General features: G+C 47.3%; 1 protein-coding gene across 1 annotated transcript; it reads left to right on the forward strand.

The window, feature by feature from the left end:
• Positions 1-1,652: 1,652 nt before the first annotated feature.
• On the forward strand, positions 1,653-5,687 carry LOC139057279 (neprilysin-21-like). Its single transcript, XM_070535196.1, has 3 exons — positions 1,653-1,952; positions 3,032-3,248; positions 3,638-5,687. The coding sequence occupies exons 2-3, from the start codon at positions 3,046-3,048 to the stop codon at positions 5,556-5,558; spliced, it is 2,124 nt and encodes a 707-aa protein (XP_070391297.1). The 5' UTR covers positions 1,653-1,952; positions 3,032-3,045; the 3' UTR covers positions 5,559-5,687.
• Positions 5,688-11,046: the final 5,359 nt, after the last annotated feature.

An 11,046-nucleotide genomic window follows, 5' to 3' on the forward strand; every position in this document is an offset into this window, starting at 1 on the left:
GCGCTAGACAGTCGAGATTTTTCGGGCCATGGAGGCGCTGTCAAGAATGGCGAGCCGCTAAGCAAGATTGCCACCTTGCCACCCGATTACGACAAGGGGTGCAAGACGCGCACCTCTCCCTCTCCGTCGCTGCAGCTGGGAGGCGTTCAAAGAAGCGGCCTTTGTGCTGAAAACCCGCTTCCTTCCTCCAGCCCCATCGACATTGTGACGGGACGAGTTCGGTGTGTGGACAATGATTCCAGAGTTCCCCAACGCGGAGCTGATTTGACACGCATGGACAAGCTGCCATGGGGACGACGTATTTTGGAGCGTCTCACGCTTCTGCCTAGCACGGAACAACGAGCGACCCTCGATCGGCGCCGATAGTTTCCCGGAACGGCACCCCGCGCGGTTGCCTCTGTGTACAGAGCGCGGTTGCCTTTGTGTACGTAAACTGGTCTGCAGAGCAGCGGCGAGTTGGTGATGAGTAAACGAACAGTCGCCGCGTCGTAGGACCGGCGCATCGAGTGTATAAAAACTGTGGTTGTGCGAATGCTGAACACTTCTCTTGAGCAGTCATGTTAGACTGAGTCACTTCTCTCATGCAGTCATGTTGGACTGTTACTCTTTTTCTCAAGCAGTCATGTTAGACTGAGTTAATTTCTGTAAATAAACCCTTTTTCCTCGTTCTCGATGAGAAGCAGTTCTTCACTTCATCAACGATCTCAGCGTAAATAAGTTGGACGACGGCATGGGCCAGCTACCTTCGAATTCATGCCGTACTCCAATCTTGGCAAAGGACAACGGACGATGGGATTGAGCCCCCAATCCTGACAAGGCTAATGAAGAGTATCACCCGGTCAATTTAAGCAACAGCCTCCTAAACGCTTTGCTTTGCTGTGCTTTCCTCCGAGAGTGGCTCACACCCACTATGGGGGATACTGGCCAAGAATCGGGTGATTTAAGAACAAGATTATTCCAGTCTGAAAATAATCACTATTGATAAATTTTAACGCTCCACTGGCCGCTTGATGCACATTGCGTGTATTCGCGGGCTTCTTTCACGCTTGGAAAAACGCTTTTATGTAGCAGCTATCCAGCAACAGAAAGCTGTATCGGGAGCTTTTCATGATGCTCTACAATGTTATCATTAACACTTATCATCTAATTATATTGTTTCAGAAGTTAACTAAGCAATCATTTATTTAAAAGTAAGTATATATTGCTTATTAATTGACTGATTATTAATTAATTATACCTAATACTCTATTTAGGTGGAATTAAACATAATCTGAGTATCTCAAAGCGACGGCAAACAACCTTACCTTGGTCCTGACCAGCTACGTGGCAATCGCATATTTTTCATATTTGGCTCAAGTTACGTGGGACACCCTGTGTAGCTCTGCCTAAAGAGCCTTGGCCACCACTACCACGTTTCGTGTGGCAACACAACTGTTTGAAAGAAATCTGTCGACCCGCACTGGCCAAACGCCCCACATACCTGAGTCTCAATCTTCGCTCTTCTCGCCTGAGGGAAATGCGCCAAGCACTTTGAAATTCGCCGTTACTGAGCAGCTCAAGTTGTTCCGAAATGGTTTTGCAGCTCTAGGTTGACTCCGTGTTGCAGGAAACGAACAAGCATAAAGGAAGGACCAGCCAGCGCATGCACGCACTCTAGCGGCCGCAGGGGAACGAAGACGACGACGCCGAGGACTCCTTGCGGCCCGAGCTGCGAGCCTGCAGTGGTAGAGCCTTTTTGTTTGCGACTCGCACGTCGGCCTTGTGCGGTTTTCGTGGTTCCCCCGCGCGTCTCCCCATTAGGTTGTGCGACCTGTGCACCGTACGGAAGGAACCCGCATCGCGAGCCTCTGGTCATGGGCCGACCTCGGTCCACCCGGAGGGTCTCATGATCGCCCACGACAGGGGGCTGGGCTCCGGACAAGCAGCTTTTTCTCGGAGTCCGGAATAAATACGTGAGTGTACCTCTGATCCCCACTAAGGTTGTTGTTACACCGAGTTATGGGTAAGTGTAAACGTGGTCTGTGCGAAATAGGCGATTGGTTCAGGTATACCTACGAGTACGTATATCGCGCCTCCCCGACTGATCCGACGCTCGTGCTCAAAGGAACAAGTTGAAATTAAGGGACTGATATGCTGAGGGGAGCGTGAATGGCTACGCTTCCGACCAGTTTAGCGAATAACTAACAGGGTGGTAAGATGTGGGAACCATTGTTTCATGTACATTACTTGAATATTTTTTCCCAATCCAATCTCACGTGAGATACTCGCATGTGCAGCGAAGTTTCGTTAATCCCCATTTGCTCACGAGAGCCTGTCAGCTCACAACTCGCACAACGTGCCACTGCCGGGTATGTCGTGTGGCGCTTCGCGTAGTGATCACCCGTGCCAAACAAAGCGTTAGTCATCGCCCTAGTCGTCGGTGCAATTTCGTAGAGTTTTCTCGAGTGAGCAACCGCACAATGGGAACTCGCGGCTCGATAATGAGAACAAATAAAACGGCACTAAAGGGCACCACTCGGTCACTTTAGGTTCATGCAGCTTTCTTTCAAAATTTTGCTACTTGTCGCATTGCTGTTGCAGAAACATAATCTACTGAACAGCTTAACTTAACATTCCTCTTTAATGCCCTCTTGAAGTGCTCCGCGTGACTCCCTTGTAGTGCGCACTGTTTGCTGTCATTTGCATAATCCTGTATAATATATGTAGAATACAAACAGTATGGGTATTGTTAAATGTTATTGGATATTTCGCGTGCTCTGCGTGTAACACGTTTCTTTTTATGGTCTAGGTGCATGCACGATATTTAAACAATAACACCAAACTTTAGCGATAGCCTTTGCTTAAGAAACGCCGTAAGTTTATATTATTATTATTATTATTATTATTATTATTATTATTATTATTATTATTATTATTATTATTATTATTATTATTATTATTGTTGTTGTTGTTGTTGTTGTTGTTGTTGTTGTTGTTGTTGTTGTTGTTGTTGTTGTTGTTGTTGTTTGAATTACAGGAAGTGTTTGTGCAGGTCAAACCTGCAAGATGATGTCCGACGAGCTGAACGTGATTAACGACGAGGACAAAGGCCGCAATGTCACCAAGAACAAGATGTACGTGACGGCGGGCGCCGTTGGCGCATGCGTCGTGGTGCTGATGCTCCTCTCGGTCGCCTCGATCGGGACCAAGAAGACAAACGACGAAATGGGATTCGCCAACAGAAAGATCAACGTCGCCGGCATGTGCAGGTGCGTGCGCTCCGTGCTTGCTCTTTTCGTTCCCTGGGAGCTGGCTTGGCCGTTGCACCCCCTCCCCGTGATCTCCCCGATCACGTGATTTCCTCTCTATCCGCCCTCGGCCTAACACTTACTGTTGCAAAAAACAAAATGAGTTAAAAAAAAGCACCCCCACAAAGAGATTGGCGGAGTAATTTGTAGAAAAATAAATATATCAATGGATAAGAACGTTGTGGCGAACCTGATATTGGATATTTCATCATGACATGTGCGCAGCATTAATCTTTTGATCCGGTTGAATGTTGGGGGTACCTGTCTTTGATGACGCATCATGCAGGCGTCCCAACAAATTGTTTGCGAATCCTTTTTAACCGACAGTTTTGCGTATACATTTATTTCAGATCTCAAGCCTGCAACCAACTCAGTTCGACGCTAAACGAGAGCATAAGCCCCAAGGAAGCTCCTTGCCAGAACTTCTATCGCTTTGTCTGTTCTGGGAAACAGAACAATATGGTAGCACAGAGGCAGACTGCTTTGGCAGAGGGAAGTCTCGGAGCATCCTGGGTCTCTGAAACGCTAAAAGAGTCGTTTCGTAAAGTGGAATCAAACCCAAAGATTCCAGTACGGTCCCAGACGGACGCTCAAAAGTTTTTGACCTTCTATCTGTCTTGCTATCACAGCCTGGCTCCTGGGTCTAGGAATGTTCGAAGTCTCAAGCACTACATGCACATGTTCAACTTCAGCTGGCCTAAAGTAAAAGTCAACGAAGTGAGCTCATTCGACCTTTTAGTTCGCATGGAGCTAGACTTTAATATTGGGTCATTCTTCAGGTTTGGAATCTCCTTAAAAAGGCAGAACGCCTGGGATTTCACACTTAAGCCGCCAAAAATATCGAAGTTTATGTTTGCACCCACAAGGAAGGAAAATTATAAGAAGTACTTGGAGAAAGTCGTCCGAACCATGGGTGGCGGCCTCAAGCACGGTAGCATAGTAGACGCAATAGCCAAATTCGAAGAGGAGCTCTTTGAGCTGGCTGTCATGGAAAAGAAACAACGAGTGCATCTACGGAACTTGTCTCTGCTGACGCCTACGATCAGTCCCGAGATGTGGATGGAAACGTTCAGCAAGTACTTCGTGCTGTCCAAGTTTCTGGACAACCACACTATGGTCATCAGCAGCCCGGAGTACTTCAGGAAGCTCTTCAACTCGCTTTCCAAGAAAGAAGGCGCTCTATATTTGGGGTGGAGGATCTTCCGCTTTGGCAGCTGCTTCACAAACGAGTTTAGAGCACTTGAAGAAAGCATGGAGATGAACGTGGACTCATGCAGCCATCCCGTGAGCGATGCCCGAGAGTACTGCAGGGAGTATGCGTCGAAGATGATGCTGCCCCAAATGATAGCATTTGCGACAGAATCGCTGACGAGCAAAGACGAGGTACGGTCAGTGGTCGAAATCGCGGACAACGTGAAAAGGGAAATTTTGAAGGGCCTCGGTTTGAACCCGTGGCTGGACAACAGCACCAAGCTGACAGCTACGCAGAAAGTTCAGAACAGTCGCCTCGTTCTGCCAGAGATCGGATTACGAGCGGAAAATACCAGTGTGGCCGGGTTCCCCGACTTGGGAGCGGACTTCCTGGAAAACTGGGTGCGAGTCGTCCCGCGAGCCGGCTTTCCGGCCAGGGAGTACGAAATCGAGGAATCCATGCGGAGACTATACGACGACCACGTAAAGTACGACGTCTACACCAACGAGCTGCACCTACCCATCGCTAGCACCAAGGGACCACTGTACTCTGCAGACCTCCCAGTGTCCACGATCTACGCGGTGCTCGGAAGAGTCATAGCGCACGAGCTTCTTCACGGACTCGACGCCCAAGGACGCGATATCAACAACGGCCAGGCGCAATCATGGTGGAGCGAGGACTTTGCTGACGCGTACAACGCCAAGGCGGCCTGCTACGTAAACCTGTACGAAAACGTCGGCAACTACACCAACAACACGATCCAGGAGGACATCATCGACAATGCAGCAGTGAGGTACGCGTACGCTGCTTTCAAGACAGCTCTGCCTTCGGACAAAGTGGCCAACGTACTTGGCGGTTTGAGCACCTTCAGTCCGGACCAGACGTTCTTCATTACGTACTGCCACAACTTCTGCGAAAGGACGACTGACCACCCCGAAGCACATGGTGGCTGGACAAAGTACTCCGACGGCCATAACCGCTGCAATGTGCCGCTGATGAACATGGAAGAGTTCGCGCACGCATTCTCGTGCACGGTGCTAGACCCGATGAATCCTGCCAAGAAATGCTACCTTTGGTGAAGCCGTGCACGTGCAATGAATAACGGAGCAGTAGGCGCGCTTTCGTTCCATCAGGCACCTACAGTGAGTCGAACGACGTGTGAGTTGAAAGTTTGTCAAGACCATCTGGAAATAAAGGACATGTCTTTAGGTGCGGTAGCATTCTCAAATGTATTCTGCCAGAAATGCTGGCTCAAGGTTACGCTTTCTGATCACGTCCGCTGCGCACTGCCAGTGTGTGAATTTACATATGATTCGTCACGGAGAAGAGGAGAGTACGTGGTTGCCAGAAGCGAATAGGGGGCAATAACGCAGAAACCATGCGCTCAGGGTGAGTATATAGCTCGGGTCCCGTATCGCCCCGGATTTCCGTGTTTAAGACGCGGAGGAGCATTGCGCAAGCTTAGGAGCATTGTTTCTGCAGGCTTGCAAGGCCAGCAGCTGCCTGTGACACCAATACAAGGCAGAGTGAACTATTCCTAAAAGCGTGCTTTAGGTGCGCACCACGATGTCGCGTTATAAACAAGCTACAAGTGTTGTGTGCGCTAAACGAAACTGATGTGTTAGGCTAAAATCATTCGATTCCTTTAGGGCGCGGATGGAGTTTCTTATACCCGCCGCGGTAGCTTACTGGCATTGCGATGCGGAGCTCGAGGTCGCGGGTTCGATCCCAACTGCGGCGTATATTGATGAGGGCGAATTGCAAAAACGCGGGTGTACTTAAATTTACGAGCACGGTAGAGAATCGAACATGGTCAACATTAATCTGGAGGCCCCCACTACTGCGTGCCACACTATCACATTACGGGGAAGGATATTTACAAGGTATACGCGTATACCTCTAGAGAGAAGGCGGAGCGCCACAACAAAGGAGTTAGGACAGTATACCCACTTGTCTTGCATTGTAACACAAGTACTGGCTCATGCCCACTACCGGGGATCGACCAAGAAACCCTCGCGATTAATGCCAGCGTCACTGCCATCTTCCTCTTTTCCTCATAACGCCTTCTCATCTCGGCACAAACTACCACGTAACACGTGGTAACACGTACAACGTACCACGTTGCTGAGCTAGTTGGTTCATGTGCCTTAAAGGGCCCCTGAAACGGTTCGGACAAATTTTGTAGGCGCGTAGGGTACAGCTTAAGTAGAACATTCGCACCACAATTTAAGTGAAGCGTTACGTATTAATGGAGCTGCAAGCGATTAGAAGTTACCCTCCTCCCTAGCTATGCTTTTCCTCCTCAACTCGCTCGCCGAGCGAGCGGCGCTAAGCTCCGCCTTCACTGGTTCAGCGTCACGATGCTAGGCCACTGTAACGATGCGACGTCACATCGCTCACTTCCGGTTGTTTAGGAGCACGCCCCCTCCCGCGCGAGACCTTTCCGCTAGGCGCTTGGCCGTCGACCGAGAGCTATCGAAGCAGCGTGCGTTGCGAGCATTCTGTCGTAGCGCCGAACGTGTCCGGTACCCTGCTAAAAACAGGCAAGCTGGTCATTTCGGCAAATGACTGGATGCATAAACTCAAGCTGATGAAGGAACTTTAGCGTAGACGTACGTGAGCAGCCTGATCGGTCTGCACGGTCCAGACACTTGCTGGCGCAGCGCTTAACCAGTCAAACAAAGCGCTAATATTGCTCTAACCAAGTATAAAGCATTTTAAACATTTATAAATCAACGTGTTGATGATTACACTCCTGCGAAAAATACACACCAGCAGCAAAGAATACACTTCGTTGCTGCTACTGTGTATGGTTGAGCTCTTTGCCACCAGGTGGCTGCGCCGTGCAGACCGTTCACATTTGCCCTTCTGCTCATCTCGTGGCTCATCCCGGCACAGTCAAGCGGCCAGACCCTGTCCCCTTGCGCTTGCGTTTGCCCTAATACTGGACTCGCGGTTTGCAGGTCGATAGGTTTGCAGTCCACAAGGCAACAAAGTCGAATCATAGTGCTCGCGAAAAGACTGAGACCGACTCTGACCGCGGAGCTCTCGTCAAAATGGAGTACGTTGTAACACAAGCAGACGACACTTGCTGTGTGCCGGAAGTGCTGAAGTGTACTAAAAAACTATTCTTGTGTATTCTCTAAGTTATTATCTTTTTACAAAAACAAAGTAACTAACATTCCAACTATTACGAGCATCATTTGTTCACCATAAAGTTGGAAAAAGTATCGACCACGCGCCTTGGTCAGCCAATCAGATAGCTCGCCCATGTGACGTAATATGGGTTATTTGCATCATATGGGTAGGGGCGGCTTAAAATTCCGCCGAGCAGTGCGCTGCGATCGGCAGCGATGTGTATTTTTAAAACCTTATAATAAATTACACGCTTTACGCAGAGCACTTAGGTGCATCAATTAATGATCAAAAGAACCTACTCTAACGACTCAGTACGTTTGTAGAAAATCGCCAAAATCGTTTCAGGGTCCCTTTAAGGACAAAAGTTACGGCGCTAAGCAGACGAGGACGAAGTTGACAAACGTTAGACAAACGACATAAACGTGGTTGCGTAACAATATCGTAGTTCTGGCATATAAAACCACAAAATTTCACATATACGATATTTATCTATAGCAGCTGGTAATGACTACGGATCCGAAGCGCTAAAAAACGTTATATACATGTTTTCAAGGTTTTCTGAAAGAACTAAGTCCCTCACGAAGTTCATACTTTGAGGCAGTGAGGAAAACATCAGGGGCAATGTGTGCTCATACGAGTTAAATGAAAACTGATAAACCCTTGCTTTCGACCGTTTATAATCATTATACAGGGGTCCCAGCTAACTTTAGCCAGAGTTTAAAAATATACAAATACCACGTAGCTGGACAAAACAATGGTCATGTTGTTTGCCGTCGCTTGGGGACACACAAACAATTTTTTTCATTGCGCCTAATTAGATAATTAGTCTTCATTAATTAGTCATAATTAGTCAATGAAAAATGTCCACGAGAAAATTGTAGAGCGGCATGAAAAAACTCCAGATACAGCAAAATGCTTCTCAATACGTGCTACGTAAAAGTGTTTTTCCGGGGCAGCAGAGGCTTGGTGTGGGCGAGTTGGTTTAACGTACTTGAAGAAAAGAAATGAGCGCAGCGCCTGTCTGTCGTACATGTTCTTCTCTCAGTCCGCGTCTTTGTAGCCCTCATTTCTTTTCTTCAAGTACGTTTTTCCAAGCGTGAAAGAAGCCCGCGAATACACGCAAGGTGCCTCGAGCGGCCAATCGCGCGGCACTTTGAAGCGTTTACGTTAAGAGGAAGCTTTAGCTCGAGTGCTCCTATCTAAATACATGTAAAAGGAGAATTCGTTTTTCTCGGCAACCACTGCACCAAATTAGACGAGGTTTGTTGCATTTACAAGACAAACTTAAAATCTAGTGACTGTTGGTTTCGAATTTCTGAGTTAGGTCGTCAATGTTTTATTAAAAATTGGCGAAAATCGAAGATTTTCAGAAAACGAAACTATCAAGTTTACAGCTCTGTAACTCAACCACTAAAGATGATAATACAATTCTGTGAATGGCATCTAATAGTACATCTAAAGCGGACAAAATTGATATGTTACACATGAATATAAAAAAAAATTCATCATAGGGAAATACAACTTTTGCAAAACCGTTGTAACCAACGTAACAAATTCACGTAAGATGTAAAATGACATATTGAATTTGTCCGCTTTGAATGATCTAATGGATGCCGTTTACAGAACCACGATATCTGTTCTTCATGCAGAACTATGAATTTATAAACTTCGTGCTTCTATTTTTTTCAAACGGTCAAATATTTGAAAATCGTTTTAAGAAAATTCAAGCCCTAAATCGAAATTCCGCTTCCAACAGTCACTAGAATTTAAGTTTCTCTTTCAAATGCAACAAATTTCATCAAAATCGGTCCAGGGGTTTTCTCATAAAAACGTTTTTGCGTTTTACATGTATTTGAATAGGCCGCGTCGGAGTTGGGCCCGAGCTAAAGCTTCCTCTTAATTACGGCCCGTGCAATAAATTACGTATTCAAGCGCTCCAGAGCGTTTCGATTGCGCTTTACGAGCGGCGCAAAACTTGGCACGCAGCCCTGGCATAACTAGAAATTTCACCAAGATCAAATTTAGAAAAGTGTGTGGGGGGACTACTATGGCAAAATTGTGTGAGAAGCTAAATACGCGTATGCATCAAATAGAGTCTAATGAAATTATTTTTAAAAGAAATAAAAACGAATTATTTTCCTTGATGAGGGCGAAATGCAAAAACGCCCGTTCACGGTGCATTGGGTGCAAGTAAAAAAAACCCGAGGTGTTATTCCGGAGCACCCCCCTACCGCGTGCCTCATAAACATTTTTTTTTTCTCAAGCAGGGTGTTTGAAAGTGTCATACGGGGCCATTATCAGTTATGCTTCCCGATGTCCCAAGGTACGTGTATGTTTGCTGGAAATTGGGGTCATGTTAAGTGCAATTCGTGGCGAAACTTTAACGTTGCTCGTCTGTTTAAAAGCGCTGCAAGCATTACTGAAGTGTCTTTTTGTCTCTTTTCAAGCGAAGCTTGATTCGGCTTACAAGTGACGTTGTCGTGGTCACGAAAAAAAAAAACTGTTGCTCCCAGAGCAGAGCAACTGCGGAGAAGGGCTGTTTGTTGACAGCTGCGCATGCGCCGGAGCGTGAGTCATTAGCAAGGATTCCAGCTGCATAGGCGCGCGCTCACGCCACGCGTGCAACCAATCAGAACCGTTTCGCTTCCGCCGAGGAGGGAAATGGCAAGAAACGGTATCGCACGCTCTGCCGTCAGCTTCATTTCCATTCATTCTCGGAAAAAGGATGGGGCGGCCACGCGTCGTGCGTTCTTTTCGAAAATTGAAGCGCCGACGGTAACGGCACACTAAGAAGGAACAAAAGACAGGACAAGGCGCTACTTCCAACTGTCTATTGAAGTCGAAGGTGGCTGATTATATAGCCATGGGGAGAGGGCGTCGAAAAAAAAGAGGGGCACTGATTATGTTAATGCGCACGTGCGAGAACACCGAATATATGTTTATTGGGAATCGCGATTAATTAAAATCTAAAACTTATCTAAAAACATGCTTTCATTCGTATAAATATTCAGCCACTTGGTTGCTATTCCAGTTGCTATTCCAGTCCAGGGCCCAACTGGCCTCTGCCGCCTGCCTGACCTGGCTTTTGTCCTGGCAAGTCAGATCGTGCGATTTGTGCCTCCCACTGCTGCATTGTGTTATTGCTAATTGGCTTATGAGGGCACTTAGTGCACTCTCAGGTTATATGTGTTAAGGTGGGTATGCCACCGCACCAAGGGCAGTTCGCCCTATAGCAAGTGGGATACATAGCATTTAGACATTTCAGATGGGGAAATACCCCAGTCTGTATTTTGCACCAATCGGCGGCCTCTTTCCCACTAGGTTGGGGGTGAAGCAGCAGGTATCTTCTACGGACTCCATGCTGATGAGAAAGGATGCCTTTGGCATTTAAATTGAGCGGATTTTGAGAGGGATAGTCCGAGTTGTTGG

The sequence above is a fragment of the Dermacentor albipictus genome, chromosome 3 (genome assembly GCF_038994185.2).
Source record: "Dermacentor albipictus isolate Rhodes 1998 colony chromosome 3, USDA_Dalb.pri_finalv2, whole genome shotgun sequence".
Lineage (NCBI taxonomy): Eukaryota > Metazoa > Arthropoda > Arachnida > Ixodida > Ixodidae > Dermacentor > Dermacentor albipictus.